The following is a 19,739-nucleotide window of genomic DNA, read 5'->3' on the forward strand; positions in this document are numbered from 1 at the left end:
GGTGGTGTGCTGCAGAGATGGGAAAACCTTTCAGAAGGACAACCATCTCCAGAGGGAACTCAGGAGCTCTGTCAGTGACCATCGGGTTCTTAGTCATATCCCTGACCAAGGCCCTTCTCCCACAATTGCTCAATTTGGCCGGGCAGCCAGCTTAAGGAAGAGTATTGGTGGTTACAAACTCCTTCCATTTAAGAATGGAGGCAACTGTGTTCTTGGGGACCTTCAATGCTGCAGAAAATGTTGGTACCCTTCCCCAGATCTGTGCTTCGAAACAATCCTGTCTTGGAGCTCTACGGACAATTCCTTCGACCTCACGGCTTGGTTTTTGCTCTGACATGCACTGTCAACTGTGGGACCTTATATAGACAGGTGTGTGCCATTTCCAAATCATGTCCAATCAATTGAATTTACCACAGGTTGGGTAAAATCAAGTTGTAGAAACATCAAGGATGATCAATGGAAACAGGATGCACCAGAGTCTCATAGCAAAGGGTCTGAATACTTATGTAAATGTATAAATTTTTTGTTAATACATTTGCATACTTTATTATTATGGGGTATTGTGTAAATTGAAGAGGATTTTTTAAATTTAATCCATTTTAGAATAAGGCTGTAACGTAACAAAATCTGGAAAAAAGTCAAGGGATCTGAATACTTTCCAAATGCACTGTTACACATTTTTTACTAATTAATAAAAATCTGAAATGTCTTGAATCAAGTGTCAACCCCTCAGTTACTGCAAGCCTAAAGATCAGGATTAAACATTTCCTCATTTTGGATGGTGTATCAATACACCCAGTCCCTACAAAGATACAGGACTCCTTCCTAACTTAGTTGCCGGAGAGGAAGGAAACCACTCGGGGATTTCACCATGAGGCAGTTAAACTTTAATGGTTGTGATAGGAGAAAACTGAAGATGGATCAACATTGTAGTTACTACACAATACTAACCTAAATGACAGAGTAATACTGCAAAGCATGTGGCAAAGCAATTCATTTTTTAAAATGAATACAAAAATGTTATGTATAGGGAAAATACAAAACACATTACAGAGTACCACTCTCCATATTTTCAAACAGTGGTGGCTGCATCATTTTATGGGTATGCTTGTAATCGTTAAGGACCAGGGAGTTTAGGGATAAAAAATAAAATAAAACGGAACTAGGCAAAGACAAAATCCGAGAGGAAAACCGAGTTCAGTCAGCTTTCCACCAGACACAGGGAGATGAATTCACCTTTCAGCAGGACAATAACCTTAAAACACAAGGACAAATCTACACTGGAGTTGCTTACCAAGCCGACAGTGAACGTTCCGGAGTGACCAAGTTATTTTGACATAAATCTACAGCAAGACCCGAAATGACTGACTACCAACGATCAGCAACAAATTTGACAGAGCTTGAATTCAGGCTGTAACACAAAATGTGGGATAAGTCAAGGGGTATGCATAGTGTCAGAAAGCACTGTATATGTACATATCTACTTCAATTGCCTCCGACCCCTGCACATCGACTCAGTACAGGTACCGTGTGTTTTATAGCCAATTTATCGTTACTTATTGTGTATTTATTCCTTGAGTTATATTTTCAATATTTTTTGTCTGCATAGTTGGGAAGGACCCGTAAGTAAGCATTTCACTGTTAGTCCACACCTTTTGTTTACGAAGCATGTGACAAACACATTTTTATTTGAAAATGTCGAAGAGGAAAACACAAGATAAGGCTGCGTGTAAGTTAATTATTCATTTCCATTTCACAGGTTTAAACCAACCGGACAGGTCGAGTCAACGCTGCAGGAAGTAAACTGATCCAAGTCTGTAATCGCCTCCCGTTACATTGTCCTCATTCCCCTGGATTCAGGGTTGATGGGATCTATTGAGTGGCACTTATTGATCCAAGCGGTTTCACTGAAACAAATTCCTGGACGCAGATCCATCTAACACCATTATGTGATGTTTAGCCAATACGTTCCACTGGGGGGAGATTAGGACGAGAGGTAATATCAGTGAGGTTAGAGATAGTTCTGTGCCTTGAGCATCTGTGGCCTAGTAGTCAACACCGGGATGAAAATGTCCGAGAGAACAGATACCAGTGAAGAGACACAAGGGCTTACTCACTCCCTCTAACCCACATGCATTAATCACGCTGTCTGAAACGCAAAGAAAACACTCAGCGCATCAGTAGTGTGATCACATTGAGGGATAAAGGTAACACTGAGATGAATGCAGTCGTCCAAGGCAGAGTGAGAGAATAGAAACACTTAAGAGTGGACACAGCGCTTGCAATGCCAGGGTCGTGGATTCAATTCCCGCATGGGACACATATGCCCCCAAAAAATATACACACACACACTAGATAACTGCTATAATGGCATGTTACTTACACACACAAAGGGCTGACCTCCCTGCCTGTTAAGTGGGTATAAAAATGTGTGGTAACAGAACATGTGACAGACCTTTGCCTCAGTGGAGTTCGGCCTTCAGGCTGTGACGGAGCATCTGCTCCACTCTATGATGAGGGCTAATGCTAAAACAGTAGACTGGCTCCTATTGCGTCGCTACTGAAAATCTACAGTGTTATCATAGCCATGCCCCTCTCGCTCTCGCCGTGTTATGGGATATAAGGTACCAGTTACAGATGCACAATCGAGAGCATCCTGTCGGGATGCATCACCACCTGACACGACAACTGCACCGCATCGTAACTGCAGGGGTTCCCCAGAGGGTGGTGGGGAATACCTGCCCTCACAGGAAACCAACAACACCCGATGTCACAAGAAGGCCAAACAGATCATCAAGGACATCGACCACACGAGCCACGGCCTGTTCACCTAGTTATCATCCAGAAGGCGAGGTCAGTACAGGTGCATCAAAGCTGGGACCGAGAGACTGAAAGGAAGCATCTATCACTAGCCGGCTTCCACATGGTTACACAACCCTGCACCTTGGAGGCTGCTGGCCTATGTACATAGACCTGGAATCACTAGTCACTTTAAAAATGTTTGCATGCTGCTTTACTCATCTCATACTGTATGTTAGTCAATGCCACGCCGACATTGCTCAATATAATATTTATACAGTACCAGTCAAAAGTTTGGACACCTACTCATTCAAGAGTTTATTTTATTTTTACTATTTTCTACAGCGTAGAATAAAAATGAAGACATCGAAACCATGAAATAACCCATGGAATCATGTAGTAACCAAACAAAGTGTTACAGTGAGGGAACAAAGTATTTGATCCCCTGCTGATTTTGTACGTTTGCCCACTGACAAAGAAATGATCAGTCTATAATTTTAATGGTAGGTTTATTTGAACAGTGAGAGACAGAATAACAACAAAAAAATCCAGAAAAACACATGTCAAAAATGTTATAAATTGATTTGCATTTTAATGAGGGAATCAGCAGGGGATCAAATATTTTTTCCCCTCAATGTAGCTCAAAGTCGATGTCATATTTGAGATTATTCAAAGTAGCCACTCTTTACATTGACTGCTTTGCACACTCCTGGCCTTCTCTTAACCAGCTTCATGAGGTAGTCACCTGGAATGCATTTCAATTAACAGGTGTGCCTTATTAAAAGCGCATTGGGGAATTTCTTTCCTTCTTAATGCGTTTCAGCCAATCAGTTGTGTTGTGACAAGGTAGGGGTGGTATATAGAAGATAGCCCTATTTGGTAAAATACCAAATCCATATTACAGCAATAACAGCTCAAACAAGCAAAGAGAAAATGACAGTCCATCATTAGTTTAGGACATGAAGGTCAGTCATTCTGGAAAACTTCCAGAACTTCGAACGTTTCTTCAAGTGCAGACGCAAAAAGATCAAGCACTATGATGAAACCGGCTCTCATGAGGACCGCTACAGGAAAGGAAATTACAACCCAGATAAATACTTCAGAGTTCAAGTAAAAGACACATCAACTGTTCAGAGGAGACCGTGTAAATCAGGCCTTCGTGGGTCGAATTGCTGCAAAGAAACCACTACTATAGGACACCAAAAAGAAGAAGAAAAGAGACTCGCTTGGGCCAAGAAAAACATGAGCAATGGACATTAGATCAGTGGAAATCTGTCCTTGGCCTGATGAGTCCAAATGACAGATTATTGCTTCCAACCGACGTATCTTTGTGAGACGCAGAGTAGAACGGATGATCGCTGCATGCGTGGTTCCCACCGTGAAGCATGGAGGAGGAGGTGTGATGGTGCTATGCTGGTGACACTGTCCGTGATTCATTTAGAATTCAAGGCACACTTGCCACCACAGCATTCTGCAGTGATATGCCATCACATCTGGTTTGCATTAATTGGGAGTGTCATTTGTTTTTCAACAAGACAGTAACCAAAAACACACCTCCAGGCTGTGTAAGGGCTATTTGACCAAGAGTGATGGAGTGCGACATCAGATGACCTGATCTCCACAATCACCCAACCTCAACCCAATTGAGATGATTTGGGGTGAGTTGGATAGCAGAGTGAAGGAAAAGCAGCCAGCAAGTGCTCAGCATATGTGGGAACTCCTTCAAGACCGTTAGAAATGCATTCCAGGTGAAGCTGGTTGAGTGAAAGCTTTGTACACTCTTGGCAGTCAATTCAAATGGTGGCTACTTGGAAGAATCTAAAATATATTTAGATTTGTTTAACACTTTCTTGGTTATTTCTAGGGATGCACGATTAGTCGGTGAACATATCGGAATCGTCCGATATTAGCTAAAAATGCCAACATCGACCCGATGTATAGTTTAATGCCGATGTGCAAAACTGATGTCAAAGCTTACGTGCATACCTATATAACACAGATAAGAACATCTTTGTGTATAACGTAGGTACATAACGACACCATGTAAAATGTTGCGCTACACAGCATTCCTAACCTAGCCCACAATGTCTGCGGTGTGGATTGAGCAGTCAAGTCGAGCAGTCATTTGAAAGTAAGAACATTTCAGCGAGACAACCCAAAGGCAAAATCCATTATCGCCAAGATAATTGTCCTTGACAATCAACCGTTCTCTGCCGTAGGTGATGTTGGCTTTCGCCTGGTCAAGCACATTTTTTTTTTGATGGGTACTATTTTTCAGATGTTGCCCTACCAGAGTTACACAGTAATAGAGTCTCTGCTATTAGCTTCACGACTGACAGTTGGACCAGCGATGTCAGCCCCATGAGCATGCAGAGTCTGACAGCACAGTGGGTCGTCGAGGATTTCATACTGAGGAAAGTCGTATTGCATGCTCATGAATATGCTGGTTGTCATACCGCTGCTGCCATTTCAAATGGCACTTGAGGACAGGTTTTAAACATGAACACACTAGTTCAGTCCATTCAAACAACTGACTGGAGAAATAAGCTCATCAACTGTGCCTGCAGCAGACGTGATACCCCCGGTCATGGCAATGAAACGCCTGCTCAAAACTGACAGGGATGTAAACAAAATGTGCACAACATTTGTGATAAACTTTATGTGCGTATGGAACATTTCTGGGATCTTTTTTTTCATCTCATGAAACATGGGACAAACTTTACATGTTGCGTTTATATTTTTATTCAGTGTAGACTTTGTATTCTAATTCCTAATTCTAACGCCGCCGATTCTGTCAGAATGCGCATGCCCATTCTGACGTCGCCAATACTAAGATAACCAGTTAGCTAGCAGCTAGAGTGTAACGTTAGATGGCCCCTTTTCCAGACGAGGTGGATGCTTTTACTGGCCCACATTGGGGAATTAAACAGTTGCCCTTGACAACAGTTTGCCCTAGCAACAAAACTGCCCACACAGGCTAGGTGTCACCACCATGCTCGATGCTATGTACAAGGACCGCTACTTCGATGCAGACAAGAAACAGGGTTTACGTGAAATGTTACATACACAGCTGGACAAGATGGAAACGGACACAGTGACAGTGGGCACCAAGGAAGAGGCCTCGGACAGACAGCCCTGAAACTTCACTGCTTGACATGTATGATGCAATCCTGGTCTAATGAAACGATTGAACAACGAAACAGCACAGTAAGTAAGTGAAAGAAATGTTTTGATTATGTTTTACTGGTAATGGGGACATGAATAAATGCCAAAAAAATAACTATTTGGTCAGTGTGGTGTGTGTAACCTTTATTTAACTAGGCAAGTCAGTTAAGAACAAATTCTTACTTCCAATGGGCGGCCAAACCCGGATGACGCTGGGCCAATTGTGTGCCGCCCTTTGGGACTCCCAATCACGACCAGATGTGATACAGCCTGCATTCTAACCAAGGGACTGTGGTGACGCCTCTTATTTATCCGTTATTTTACCGGGTAAGTTGACTGAGAACACATTCTCATTTGCAGCAACGACCTAGGGAATAGTTACAGGAGAGAGATGAATGAGCCAATTGTAAACTGGGGATTATTATTAGGTGACCGTGATGGTTTAATGGCCAGATTGGGAATTTAGCCAGGACACCGGGGTTAACACCCCTACTCTTACAATAAGTGCCATGGGATTTTTAATGACCGCAGAGAGTCAGGACACCCGTTTAACGTCCCATCAGAAAGACGGCACCCTACACAGGACATTGTCCCCAATCAATGCCCTGGGGCATAGGGATATTTTTTTAGACCAGAGGAAAGAGTGCCTCCTACTGGCCCGTCGACACCACTTCCAGCAGCATCTGGTCTCCCATCCAGGAACTGACCAAGACCAACCCTGCTTAGCTTCAGAAGCAAGCCAGCAGTGGTATGCAGGGTGGTATTCTGTGCCAGCAGCAGTGCCTTAGACCGCTGAGTCCATGTGTGTGTTAACTATTAAACTGTACTAGAATGCTTAAAATGCTGCTAAAATTTGTGATAATGTTTGAGTTTGGAAAGAGGCTTATCTTAACGCAGTGGACTAAAGCACTGCATTGCTAGAGGCGTCACTACAGACCCTGTTTCGTTTCCAGGCTGTGTCACAACCAGACACGATCGGGGGTCCCAGAGGGCGGTGCACATTTAGCCCAGCATCGTCTGGGTTAGAGAAGGCCATCATTGTAAATAATTATTTATTTTTTAACTGACTTGTCTAGTTCAATAAAGGTTACATTTAAAAAAATAATAATTAAAAAACATTTTAAAAATCTTGGGACTGTAGGCTAATTGAGAGTAACAGTGGATACTTGGGGAAAATTACTTCTCCTTTAGTCAAATAGAGCTGATGGGATAAGGGTTTTTGATGGCAGAGTTCAAATGGATTACATTTAGATTTGAGTCATTTAGCAGACAATCTTTACCAGTGAAGCTTACCGTTAGTGCATTCATCTTAAGACAGCTAGGTGGGACAACCACATCTCAGTCAAAATAAGTACATTTTCTCAATAAAGTAACTATCAGCAAAGTCAGTGCTAGTAGGAAAAAAATATACAACAGTTTAAGTTCACGAAAGGCAAGGGTGTTAATTTTAGATTATTTATTTATTAAATTGGGGGTGACTTCACTTCTGCAGTTTTACCTCTACTGTTAACTCAACTGCTGAGACAGTCTTCTGACAGCTGATCATTCAATTGAACCAAGATCAACATTCCCTCTATACTCAATGTTATAGGGGGGGGGGGGGGGGGCATGCCCTTGACTTCAAATAGTGAGAAGTATCCAGCTGTGTGCAACCAGTAGGCTTTTGTGGGCCTGGTGTATCGCGTGAGTCAGTGGCTTTATTCCAGGGCTTCACTGTGCTGTGCACATACCAGTCGGCGCACTAACGCTGGTCCAGGGTGTTGCGTTAACCACCGTTGCTTTAACAGCTATCTAGCACATGCTAGCTAGCACAAACTCTCCCTAGCACAAACTCTCCCTAGCACAAACTCTCCCTAGCACAAACTCTCCCTAGCACAAACTCTCCCTAGCACACGCTAGCTAGCACAAACTCTCCCTAGCACACGCTAGCTAGCACAAACTCTCTAGCTAGCACAAACTCTCCCTAGCACACGCTAGCTAGCACAAACTCTCTCTAGCTAGCACAAACTATCTCTAGCACACACTAGCTAGCACACACTACCAAGTACCCATCTTCTAATTCTAAATGTAATTTCACCACCTGTGCTGTTGGTGGCGGTAACACACCATCTTCTCTGGCACCATTCAACATCCTGTCTGAGTTCGTATGTCTCATAGCATCTGTGGCGTAAGAAGGCTTCTGCTGCAGCCAGACCCTAATTGCAAATAGTTGAAGTCCAGATGAGTACATTCTGTTATACAGCGCGTTCAAGCCGTAACTCCATACGAAGTCCCCCCCCCACCGTCAGTCTCATAAGACCAAGACGTATCAAGATGCTATGTTTGAGTTGCATCACTACCCTTCTCATACAGCCCTGATACATTTAACATTCCAAACCTTTGAGTCCAATAACTTAACTTTAGGCCTCCTTCCCCCTCCCAGAACTATCCAGTCAGTGATGACCCTCCTTCCCCCTCCCAGACCTATCCAGTCAGTGATGACCCTCCTTACCCCTCCCAGACCTATCCAGTCAGTGATGACCCTCCTTCCCCCTCCCAGACCTCTTCAGTCAGAAATAACTTACTTGGAGGCCAGGTCACCCACAGTGGGCAAGTTGACCTCTGAGTCGCTGTGCGCCCCTTCATCCTCCTCGTCCCCCACCATCCTGAGGAAGAGAGAAGGAGAGAACAGTGTGTCACAACGGTGACCTTCTATGCAGCGGCCTTGGAGATTAGGTTACGTGCCAGTTTAGATGGCCCACCCCACCTACACTTTATGCAGACTAGGCAGAAACTCATCCACACGCACGTACACACACTGAAACTGCACTGCAAAAATTGAGGTGCCCTGTGAGAGCAGGCCAATCTGCTATCAAAATTGTATCTAATCCGGGGTGAGCATATTCTCTAGACAAATTAGTCTCTTTTCTACGTCACATTAGTCTGGGATCTCGGGACTGTTCACACACATTATAAAAGCAGGATGAGGCCAAACTTACCAGAGCAGAGTTTCTTCTCAGACCAAGTCAATCACAAATCTCTGTTCTCAACAAATGTGTATATTTGACTCGAGAAAAGTGGTTTGTCTTTTGGTTTTCCCCGGGCCAAGAATATGTAGTGTGAAAAGTCCAACTGTCATTTTCACATGTAATAGGCCTAACTAATTGAATAAATTAATACCATTATGAGGTATTCGTCAACAAAAAAAAGTTGAAAACTGGTAATACTGGATAACATTGTCTATGGGAAGCCATTTTGACAGTCGCTGGGTAACTTGGTCCTTACCTCTTCATGAGAATGAATTGCATCGTGCTTTACACATTGAATGGGGCAACTCACCTGTTGTAGGGCGTGCTGGGCTCGTCGATCTTCATCAACCCATAGTCCTTGTCTGCCGGGTGGTACGTGGCCAGGATGTTCATCTCGTCCCATTTCTGTGACTTCTTCCTGAAAAGAATGAGTCCAGAGATGAGCTCAGGGTAGTACTAAAAACCAACCAGATATTACCCTAGAGACCTGGCAGATTTAATCTAGGACTACACAGTGACCCAGTTTTCACTCCCGTAGTGTATTTCGGGAACAAAAACAAGGCAGCAATTTAAAAAAAAGGGGGTCTTATGTACAATTAAATGATTCATTGTTGGGAAAATGACAGTGGCCCCGTACAGAGGTTGGTCACTTCACCTTCAGCATGATGCTGAGGCTGATCAAGCGAGTGAGTGTGAGTGGGTGGGTTGAAATGCTTCACGAATGTACTTTCCCCAGGTACAAATTGTAGGCTCTCTCTGGGCTTCTGGCTAGAGTTTGTGCCTTCAATAACACCGCTGTCTGGATTTGGAGACAGTGCCAAATACAGCCGTTAAACTGTCTCTGCTGGCGCGCCCCCCTCCCTTTGTCAAAGTAGCCAGCCTCCCGGACGTGTTTATGGAGGCAGAGGCCTGCCATCATGGTAGAGAGGGGCGGGGGGGGGGGTGATAAATCTGCTCCCTGCTGCAGTAATCCTGCAGAGCCATCGCTAGCTGCTCACACACACGGGTGCTCAATAAGTCAGGCACACAGCAGGCAGTTTGACTGTCGATGGCACTGGGCTAAATCAATGGGAGACGTGCCCTGTACAGCTGTGTCTCACACTAAAATGGCACATCATGGGATGAGGCACATATCAATACTGCTCAGTCAGGCTTGCTGAGGTAGGCCGGCTCTTAGCCACTGTTTCACAACATATATAACCCATGGGATACATGTAAGAAACCAATGTAAGCTAGTGAAGACAAAACATAAAATGATATCATTACATTAAACTGTCAGAGACATACAGTGAGCTCCAAAAGTATGTCAGTGAGACATGTTTTGGCTCTGTGCTTCAGAAATGATATAATGACTGAGGTTGAAGGGCAGGCAGTCAGCTTTAACGTGAAGGTATTTTCATCCGTATCAGAGGAACAGTTTAGAAATTACAGCACTTTCTGTACATAGTCCCCCCCCCCCCCATGGTAGGGGACAAATGCACTTACATTCAGCAACAACAACAAAAAAAGTCCTGTTTTCAGGACCCTGCCTTTCAAAGATAATTCGTAAAAATCCAAAAATCCAAATAACTTCACAGCTCTTCATTGTAAATGGTTTAATCACTGGTAACCATGCTTGTTCAATGAACCATAAACAATTAATGAACATGCACCTGTGGAACGGTCGTTAAGACACTAACAGCTTACAGACGGTAGGCAAGTAAGGTCACAGTTCAGAAAACATAGGAAACTAAAAGAGAGATGCCCCGAGTCCCTGCTCATCTGCGTGAACGTGCCTTAGGCACACTGCAAGGAGGCATGAGGACTGCAGATGTGGCCAGGGCAATAAATTGCGATGTCCGCACTGAGACGCCTAAAGACAGAGCTACAGGGAGGACAGCTGATCATCCTCGCAGTGGCAGACCACGTGTAACAACATCCGAACATCACACCTGCGGGACAGGTACAGGATGGCAACAACAACTGCCCGAGTTACACCAGGAACGCACAATCCCTCCATCAGTGCTCAGACTCTCAGCCTATTGCGGACAGAGGCTGGACTGAGGGCTTGTAGGCCTGTTGTCTGGTGAGGACCCGCCTATCATCACCGTCAACAACGTCGCCTATGGGCACAAACCCACCGTCGCTGGACCAGACAGGATTTGCAAAAAGTGCTCTTCACTGACGAGTCATGGTTTTGTCTCACCAGGGGTAATGGTCGGATTCGCGTTCATCGTCGAAGGAATGAGCGTTACACCGAGGCCTGTATTCTGGAGCAGGATTGATTTGGAGGTGGAGGGTTCGTCATGGTCTGGGGCGGTGAGTCACAGCATCATCTGACTGAGCTTGTTGCCATTGCAGGCAATCTCCTCCCTCATGTGGTACCCTTCCTGCAGGCTCATCCTGACATGACCCTCCAGCATGACAATGCCACCAGCCATACTGCTCGTTCTGTGCGCGATTTCCTGCAAGACAGGAATGTCAGTGTTCTGCCATGGCCAGCGAAGAGCACAGATCTCAATCACATTGAGCACGTCTGGGACCTGCTTTATCGGAGGGTGAGGGCTAGGGCCATTACTCCCAGACATTTCCGGGAACTTGCAGGTGCCTTGGTGGAAGAGTGGGGTAACATCTCACAGCAAGAACTGGAAAATCTGGTGCAGTCCATGAGAAGGAGATGCACTGCAGTACTTAATGCAGCTGGTGGCCACACCAGACTGTTACTTTTGGTTTTGACCCCCCTTTGTTCAGGGACATATTATTCCATTTCTGTTAGTCACATGTCTGTGGAACTTGTTCAGTTTATGTCTCAGTTGTTGAATCTTATGTTCATACAAATATTTACACGTTACATTTGCTGAAAATAAAACACAGTGAGAGGGCGTTTCTTTTTTTGCTGGGTTCATATGAGTCTTAAAGTAGTCACAAGTTTAGTATTTGGTCCTATAGTCATAGCAAGCAACGATTACATGAAGCTTGTGACTCTACAAACTTGTTGAATGCATTTGCAGTTTGTTTCAGATGATTTTGTGCCCAATGTAAATGGTATAGAATGTATTGTAAATAAGAATAGCATGTTTCTAAACACTTCAACATGAATGTTGAAGCTACCATACTTATGGATTATCCTGAATGAATAATAATAATGATGAATGATAAATTCAGAGGCATAATTATCATAACCAAACAAAAATAAAAACACTTCCCCGTTACAGTTATGGTGAGAGGTTAGCATGTCTTGGGGGTATGAAATTTGTGCATGTGTATTTCTCATTCATCATACGTAATCATGGTACACTTCCACATTAATGTAGAAGTGTTTAGAAACATATTCTATTCTTATTTACAATATAAGTGACTCTAAAATGACAAAATACATGACTTACAATGAATTTCTATTGGGCACAAAAATCATCTGAAACACAACCAAAGACAATCAGCAACTGCATCCAACAAGTTTGGAGAGTCACAAGCTTGATGTAATCATTGCGTGCTATGAATATGAGATGAAATGCTAAACTTGAGAAGACAAGTGAATGGCCCAATCCTTTTAGTCGCCTAAAATGGTCTATGTACAAAAAGTGCAGTAATTTCTAAATGGTTTAACCCATAAGGATGAAAATATCCTCAAATTAACTCTGACAGTCTGCCCTTTAACCTCATAGTCATGGTATTATTTCAACTCCAAGTGTTGGGAGTACAGAGTCAAAAACAAAAATGAAATCTGTCACTGTCCAAACAGGTTTGGAGCTCACTGTATATGTGGAAATGACTAGTTTGCATTTACTTTTTCCATTTCACCGACCCTACTTTGATGTGTCTACATTCACCAGACTTTGAACCCTACCTTTATGGACAATTTCTAAATCATTTAAAAACACTAGCCAAACCAGTGTGACTACATCTGGGCCAGGGCAGATAGTGAGTTTTGTATGTATGTGAGGAGTGTTGACAAGCCAGTAGAGGAGAGGAGCCAGTTTCACTGCACTAAAATGTCTGTATGTCAGTCTGTGTATTTCTGCGTCTGTCTTTATCCTTCTGTATGTGTGAGGGGGTTGGTTATACAACACATCCCAGACACTGCCAGCCAGCCTGGCCTGATTTACAGTACACAGCACCCGTGCAAATCCACTCAAGACCTGACGCAGCCAGTCAGATTTTTTTCTTCTAAAAAATAAAAATACATAATGGAATGACGACAACCACCTCAAGTAAAAAAAAAAAACAACATCTTATTACTTCTGTTATTCTTATATTATTATTTTTAAACTGATTTGTTGGTTAAGGGCTCGTAAGTATGCATTTCACTGTAAAGTCTACATCTGTTGTATTCGGCACATGATGTGACTAAAACTTTGATTTGAGAACGGACGCTAATTTGACTCTCCCATTCAGTGTGTGTGCAGTGAGCATCTCTTGGAGAGGCCAACAGCTGGGTACATCCCTCTAAAAGTGGGAGGTGACTACACTATCAGATAGCATATGCTAAGACAAGCAGTGTTTTAAAAGAGCTCTGGTCTATGCTTTCCAGCCGTGGTCTTCGTGTGGCTCAGTTGGTAGAGTATGGTGCTTTCAAAAACGCCAGCGTTGTGGGTTCGATTCCCACGGGGACCAGTAAAAAAATGCATGCGCTCTACTGTAAGTCGCTCTGGATAAGAGCGTCTGTTAAATGACTAAAATGTTAAGATGTTTGTAAAAACCAGAGCACACTAAAGTCAATATAGGGAGTAGTAGGGACTTGGAGAGGCGGGGAAAGACTAAAAATCCACTCATGTTGAGATAAATCTGTTAAAAAATGAATGTATTTTTGTTGTTGTTGCTTGAACCCAGTGAAGCCCATTGTCAAGGGACTGCAGAGCCCATTTCATCTACTATACTGGAGCAGGAAGTAGGCTACTATGCAGGTTGCTCCAATGGCATTTTCTGATGATAGTCAATGAATGTCCCTCAACCCACTCATGAAATGGTCAGATTGGGCATCTAAGACAATGGAGGAGAGATGGAACCATGCCTGTGACTCAGTTAAAAGTCATTGACTATCATGAATAATGAATGACTGAGCTTGGGGTCCATGCGTCAATGTTGACTGATTAGTGAGTGCAATGAAATGGCCGACATTGAAATTGAGAAGATACTTGACTATTGTTTACGGGTCACCAATAGTCACGCCCCATGACACTTTCTAGAACTCTATGGCAGGAAGTTGTGATTGTTTGGACTCTGGACTGGTGCAGAGTGGACAACTTCTTTGTGACAGCAATACGGATATTTGGAAAGCTGGCTCAGGATATCCCCTTGGTGCTGTATAATGAATTGAAAGCGCCAGTCTTTTCTGTCCCCTTTGGTAAACAAGAGATGGCAACACAGCCTAGCGGTTAAGAGCATTGGGCCAGTGATAGAAAGGTCGCTGGTTTGAATCCCCAAGCCGGCAAGGTAAAAAAAATAATCTGCCCTAGATGCCCTTAACCCCCAACAACAACTGCTCCCCGGGCTCCAATGACGTGGATTAAGGCAGTCGTCATCGTCCCTCACCTCTCTGATTCAGAGGGGTTGGGTTAAATGCAGAAGACACATTTCAGTTGAATGCATTCACTTGGACAACCGACTAGGTACCACTTACCCTTTCCACCCTTACCAGGGTTCCATCCAACCATTTCACATGAATTAAGTACATGTTGGCTTTTTATTTTATTTGTTATGTTACGACAGGTCTGATGGAAAAAAGCAAATTTAAAAATCATCATATTTTCCATATATGCTAGTCAAGGTAGGATCTTTTTGAGTTGGTCAAATCAATCATGCGAGAAAAGGCAGTGGAAACCGCAAATATTGATATAACAAGCAGTAAACTTCCATGATATGTTGTGTGGTCCCTCCCATTTACAACTCAGTAAAGAATGCCGTTTGTTAGGCACACCCTTTAAGTGGCAACAAGTCAATTTGATGGAAACCGATCTCAGGTGGAACAAATGTGCATATTGTTTTTATGCAGGTTTTAGAATATCTGCCACCAATTGGAGGAAAACCTAGCAACAGATAGGAACACGTTTTCCCAAACAATACATGACTTAAAGAATGAGAAACTGTATCTAGAATGAGAAACTGGCAGTCTATATTGGGGTGCCACAGGGTTCTATTCTCAGGCAGACTTTTCTCTGTATACATCAATTATGTCACTCTTGCTGCTGGTGATTCTCTGATCCACCTCTATGCAGACGACACCTTTCTGTATACTTCTGGCCCTTACTTGGACACTGTTAACTAACCTCCAGATGAGCTTCAATGCCATACAACACTCCTTGTTGCCTCCAACTGCTCTTAAATGCAAGTAAACTAAATGCATACTTTTCAACCGATCGCTGCCCGGACCCACCTGCCAGACTAGCATCACTACTCTGGACAGCTCTGACTTAGAATATGTGGACAACTACAAATATCTGGGTGTCTGGTTAGACTGCAAACTCTCCTTCCAGACTCACATTATCCATCTCCAATCCAAAATTAAATCTTGAAAAATTGGCTTCCTATTTCGCAACAAAGCCTCCTTCACTCATGCTGCCCAACTGACTATCCTACAGATCCTTGACTTCGGCGATGTCATTTACAAAATAGCCTCCAACACTCTACTCAGCAAATTGGATGCAGTCTAGTCTTGTCACCAAAGCCCCATATACTACCCACCACTGCAACCTGTATGCTCTCTTTGGCTGGCCCTCGCTTCATATTCGTCGCCAAATCCACTGGCTCCAGGTCATCTATAAGTCTCTGCTAGGTAAAGCCCCGCCTTATTTCAGCTCACTGGTCACCATAGCAGCACCCACCCGTAGAACTCGCTCCAACAGTTCTCTCTCACTGGTCACCTCCAAAGCCAATTCCTCCTTTGGCCGCGTTTCCTTCCAGTTCTCTGCTGCCAATGACTGGAACGAACTGCAAAGCTGAAGCTGGAGACTCATATCTCCCTCACTAGCTTTAAGCACCAGTGGTCAGAGCAGCTCACAGATCACTGCACCTGTACATAACCCATCTGTAAATAGTCCATCCAACTACCTCATCCCCATACTGTTATTTATTTTGCTCCATTGCACCCCAGTATCTCTACTTGCACACTCATCTTCTGCATATTTATCACTCCAGTGTTTAACTGTTATATTGTAATTATTATGCCAATACGGCCTATTTATTGCCTATAGACTTTTTCTATTGTGTTATTGACTGCATGTTTAACTCTGTTGCTTGTGTCGCACTGCTTTGCTTTATCTTGGCCAGGTCGCAGATGTAAATGAGAACTTGTTCTCAACTAGCCTACCTGGAGATTTAAAAAAAAAAAAAAAATCTAGAAAAGCATGGGAAAACTCCACTGCTGTGGCAATGAGCCTAACAGATACAATTCTGATAGCTTTAGTTGATTCATTTGTCTGCCAGCACAGCAAAGTGAACGAAGTAAGCTAACCTTGAGATGGTATGGCCAAATAGTGTTGGTGTAGAAGGATAAAGTACTTAATATGTGGCTTGTTGTTTCGCCATAACAATAGCATGCAGTGTTATAATTTCCCTGGCACATACAGTACAAGTCAAACATTTGGACACACCTACTCATTCAAGTTTTTTTTTTTTTTTTTACTATTTTCAACATTGTAGAATAATACTGAAGACATCAAAACACATATGGAATCATGTAGTAAGCAAAAAAAAAGTGCTAAATAAATATATTTTATATTTGAGATTCTTCAAAGTAGCCACCCTTTGCCTTGATATTCTCTCAACCAGTTGTCATCCAGAATTAGATTTATTTTCCAAGCACACAATATTTTACATAAAGCAGGTTTTTAAAAGGACCTTGCCTGCTTTGTGGTTTTATTTTTGGCATGGAAAAAAACATTGTGACAATGGTGTCGTCCCGACCCTACTGCTCATCCATCAAATTTAAATCTGATTTCGACTGAAAGTAGTACCCTAATATGGACAGATGGCTTAAGCAAAACATTTGGGAAAGAGCCAAAAAAAATTTGTGATGAAAAAATAAGCCATGTGTGTGGTTTTGGTTTGTGAGGACTGTTAGAGACACGATATAAACAACACCCTATGAGTCCTTCTGTAGCTCAGTTGGTAGAGCATGGCGCTTGTAACGCCAGGGTAGTGGGTTCAATCCCCGGGACCACCCATACGTAGAATGTATGCACACATGACTGTAAGTCGCTTTGGATAAAAGCGTCTGCTAAATGGCATATATTATTATATTATTATTCTGGTGCTGAAGGGGTGTGTGCATGCAGCTGTCTGCGTGTGTTCTTGTTTGTTTGCTACAGACATAGCTTGAACTGAAGGAGTAGGCTACGGCCTAGCCAGCCGTGCTGGTCTCATCCCACTCCATTTGAAGAAAGAGAATCGTTCAGGAAACCTTCTTACCCATTTCCTACCCATTTCCTACAGAGAAAATATTTTGGTATCAACACAGAACTGGCTTGACTTACGGCTGGGAATGGAATTCACTGATAAGTAGGCCATACAAGGACGGCAGTCTCACATGGACGGGAAGTTATGAGTCTCATAGTAGGTTATATGAAGGATAGCCACCTAACACTATAAATGGACTACATAAATCACATGCATGAATTATTGAAACTCGGAACAACCTCCATCTCTATCCACCTGTGCATCTAAACATGGACCACCAGCTCTTTGTTAAAAAGACAAGCTGGAATTGAGAAACAACACTCATGTTGCAATTAGCAGAGGTGCATTTCCTAGAGGTATCATTTGAGCAACTGAACAGCTCAAAAGGACTTAGCTCACTGACAGTTTAATGTGCAAAGTGAATTAGATCAATGCCTGACTTCAGGCATAAACTCACCACAGTTCTGACAACCCCAGAGGGCAATGGTGTAAATATAACGTGACAGCTTGGGATGTGGAAGTCAGTGCCTTGACAGCAGACACTCTCTGATGGCACTCTAGGCACTAAGGGTGGAGTGTACAGTAAGCTACCATCCAGCTTCCACATTTATCCACAGTCGTAGAAACTAAACTGTATCGGACAGTCTGTGCCCACCAAACAATGATAAGTGAATATCATTTACAGGTCTGAATCCTTCAGCTACTGCTGTACATCATGTGTGTGATGGAGAGTAGGAATGGTTAACTTGCTGGCTAACATGCCTGATGCCAACATAACGTTTCTTAAATCTTAACTAAAATACTAAAATCGTCTGTTACTAAAAACATATGTAGAAAAGAAAAAAAAAATCAAAAATGTTTGTTTGCGCTGGTAAAAATGTCTGTGGCTAGACTATAATTTGGCTAGCTAGCCAGTCAACCCATTTCATCGCCCACCTTTAAAAACAACTAACATCAGTGAGTTGGCTGATGATAAAACTAAATTTACTCGTGATTACAGGTGTGAAACCGGATAAAATATGAACGAGCCACCTTATCAACTGACATCGACAAGTAGACATGTGGGACGTTGCTAACGTTAGCTAGGTAACGTAGCTAGCCAATGTTACCTTCTCGGGCAAACTAGCTAGCAAATTGGCTAGCCAACAGTAACTGGTAAGTTAACAGTCCTAGTGAGAAGAATGTGAGTGAATTGGAAAGCAAGCATGACAACCGACTTGCTAACGTTATCTAGTTAGTTCATGTAATGTACTACCTGGCACATTGTTGACGAGTTTACGTTAGCTAGCAAGTCCATAAAGTTTTCAGCCAGGGCAGCACACAACGCAGAGCAAGCTAAGCTAACGCTACCAAGACTGTCGGTGTCAACAAGAAACTAAGATAGCCGACTGTCTGTCTGTCTACTCACTGTTGGTCATCTTCCAGAAGTCCAGGATCGCCTTGTTCTGGAGTCTCTACTGGCACTTCTTCGGCTGGGCCCACTTTAATGCCCGACCCGCTGGTCTTGTTCTTCAGAATACCTTTTATTGGCCGGGGAGCTGCCATTTCCACAAGCGCTAGGTCACTCACTGGAGAGTGGTTGTCAATTATCAGAACTAGTTGGTACGCGGATGCACCTTAAGGTTGTGCCCTTTGCTTTTATGATTCAAAAAGACAAAATCCCGATTAGGATACAACTGTTCCTGTACTCCAAACTCTCGGTTGTCTCATTAACACGCTTAACTTCACCGCTGAAAGTATTTGGCATGCCCCCCGACGTCGCACGCTGTTGTGTCTGTGGCGACCACTGAAGTACAGGAGGCGACTAGCGGCAAAAACGCAGCAGTCGCCGACAGTCGTCACGATTTACCAGAGACACAAAGTCATAAACCCCGCCCGTTTCTACAATTCCTCCTCTTAAAATCTGATTTTAATCTAACCCTAATCCCTTAACCCTAACTATAGCCTCACTGCCAACTTTATGTCTAACCTTACATTAGGACCAAAAAGCTTTAGTTTTCATGATTTTTGACGATATAAACCATTTTTTATTTTATGGCTGTGGTAACTAGTGACAACCGTCGCCGACACCCTCTTATTTTTTATCATCGCGAGAATATAGAGTTGCTATAACAACGCATTCTTCCCAGTGACCTGCAAAGGTAGCCATACTTATTGTGGCACTGGGTTATAATTCAGGGGTAGGCAACTCCAGTCCTCGAGGTCCTGATTGGTGTCACACTTTGTCTCCATCCCTAGAAAACACAGCTGATTAATCAAATTGCATTTTAAAATGAAGATCATAATTAGTTGATTATTGGAGTCAGGTGTGTTTGCTGGAGCTGGGCAAAACTGTGACAACAATCAGGCCCTTGAGGACTGAAATTGCCCACCCCTGGGTTATAAGCATACTCC

The 19,739-nt window shown here is 43.2% G+C and overlaps 1 protein-coding gene across 1 annotated transcript in view; it reads right to left on the reverse strand.

Annotated features, from left to right (window-relative positions):
• The window catches only part of ppp1r2 (protein phosphatase 1, regulatory (inhibitor) subunit 2), a 32,404-nt gene extending 12,958 nt beyond the window's left edge, over positions 1–19,446 (reverse strand). Inside the window, exons 1-3 of the mRNA XM_046300827.1 lie at positions 18,754–19,446; positions 9,283–9,390; positions 8,529–8,609 (exon numbers count right to left, since the gene is read on the reverse strand). Of these exons, the coding sequence (XP_046156783.1) occupies positions 8,529–8,609; positions 9,283–9,390; positions 18,754–18,890 (326 nt within the window). The 5' untranslated portion in view covers positions 18,891–19,446. The remainder of the gene's footprint in view (positions 1–8,528; positions 8,610–9,282; positions 9,391–18,753) is intronic.
• Positions 19,447–19,739: the final 293 nt, after the last annotated feature.

This window comes from Oncorhynchus gorbuscha, linkage group LG02, assembly GCF_021184085.1.
Source record: "Oncorhynchus gorbuscha isolate QuinsamMale2020 ecotype Even-year linkage group LG02, OgorEven_v1.0, whole genome shotgun sequence".
Lineage (NCBI taxonomy): Eukaryota > Metazoa > Chordata > Actinopteri > Salmoniformes > Salmonidae > Oncorhynchus > Oncorhynchus gorbuscha.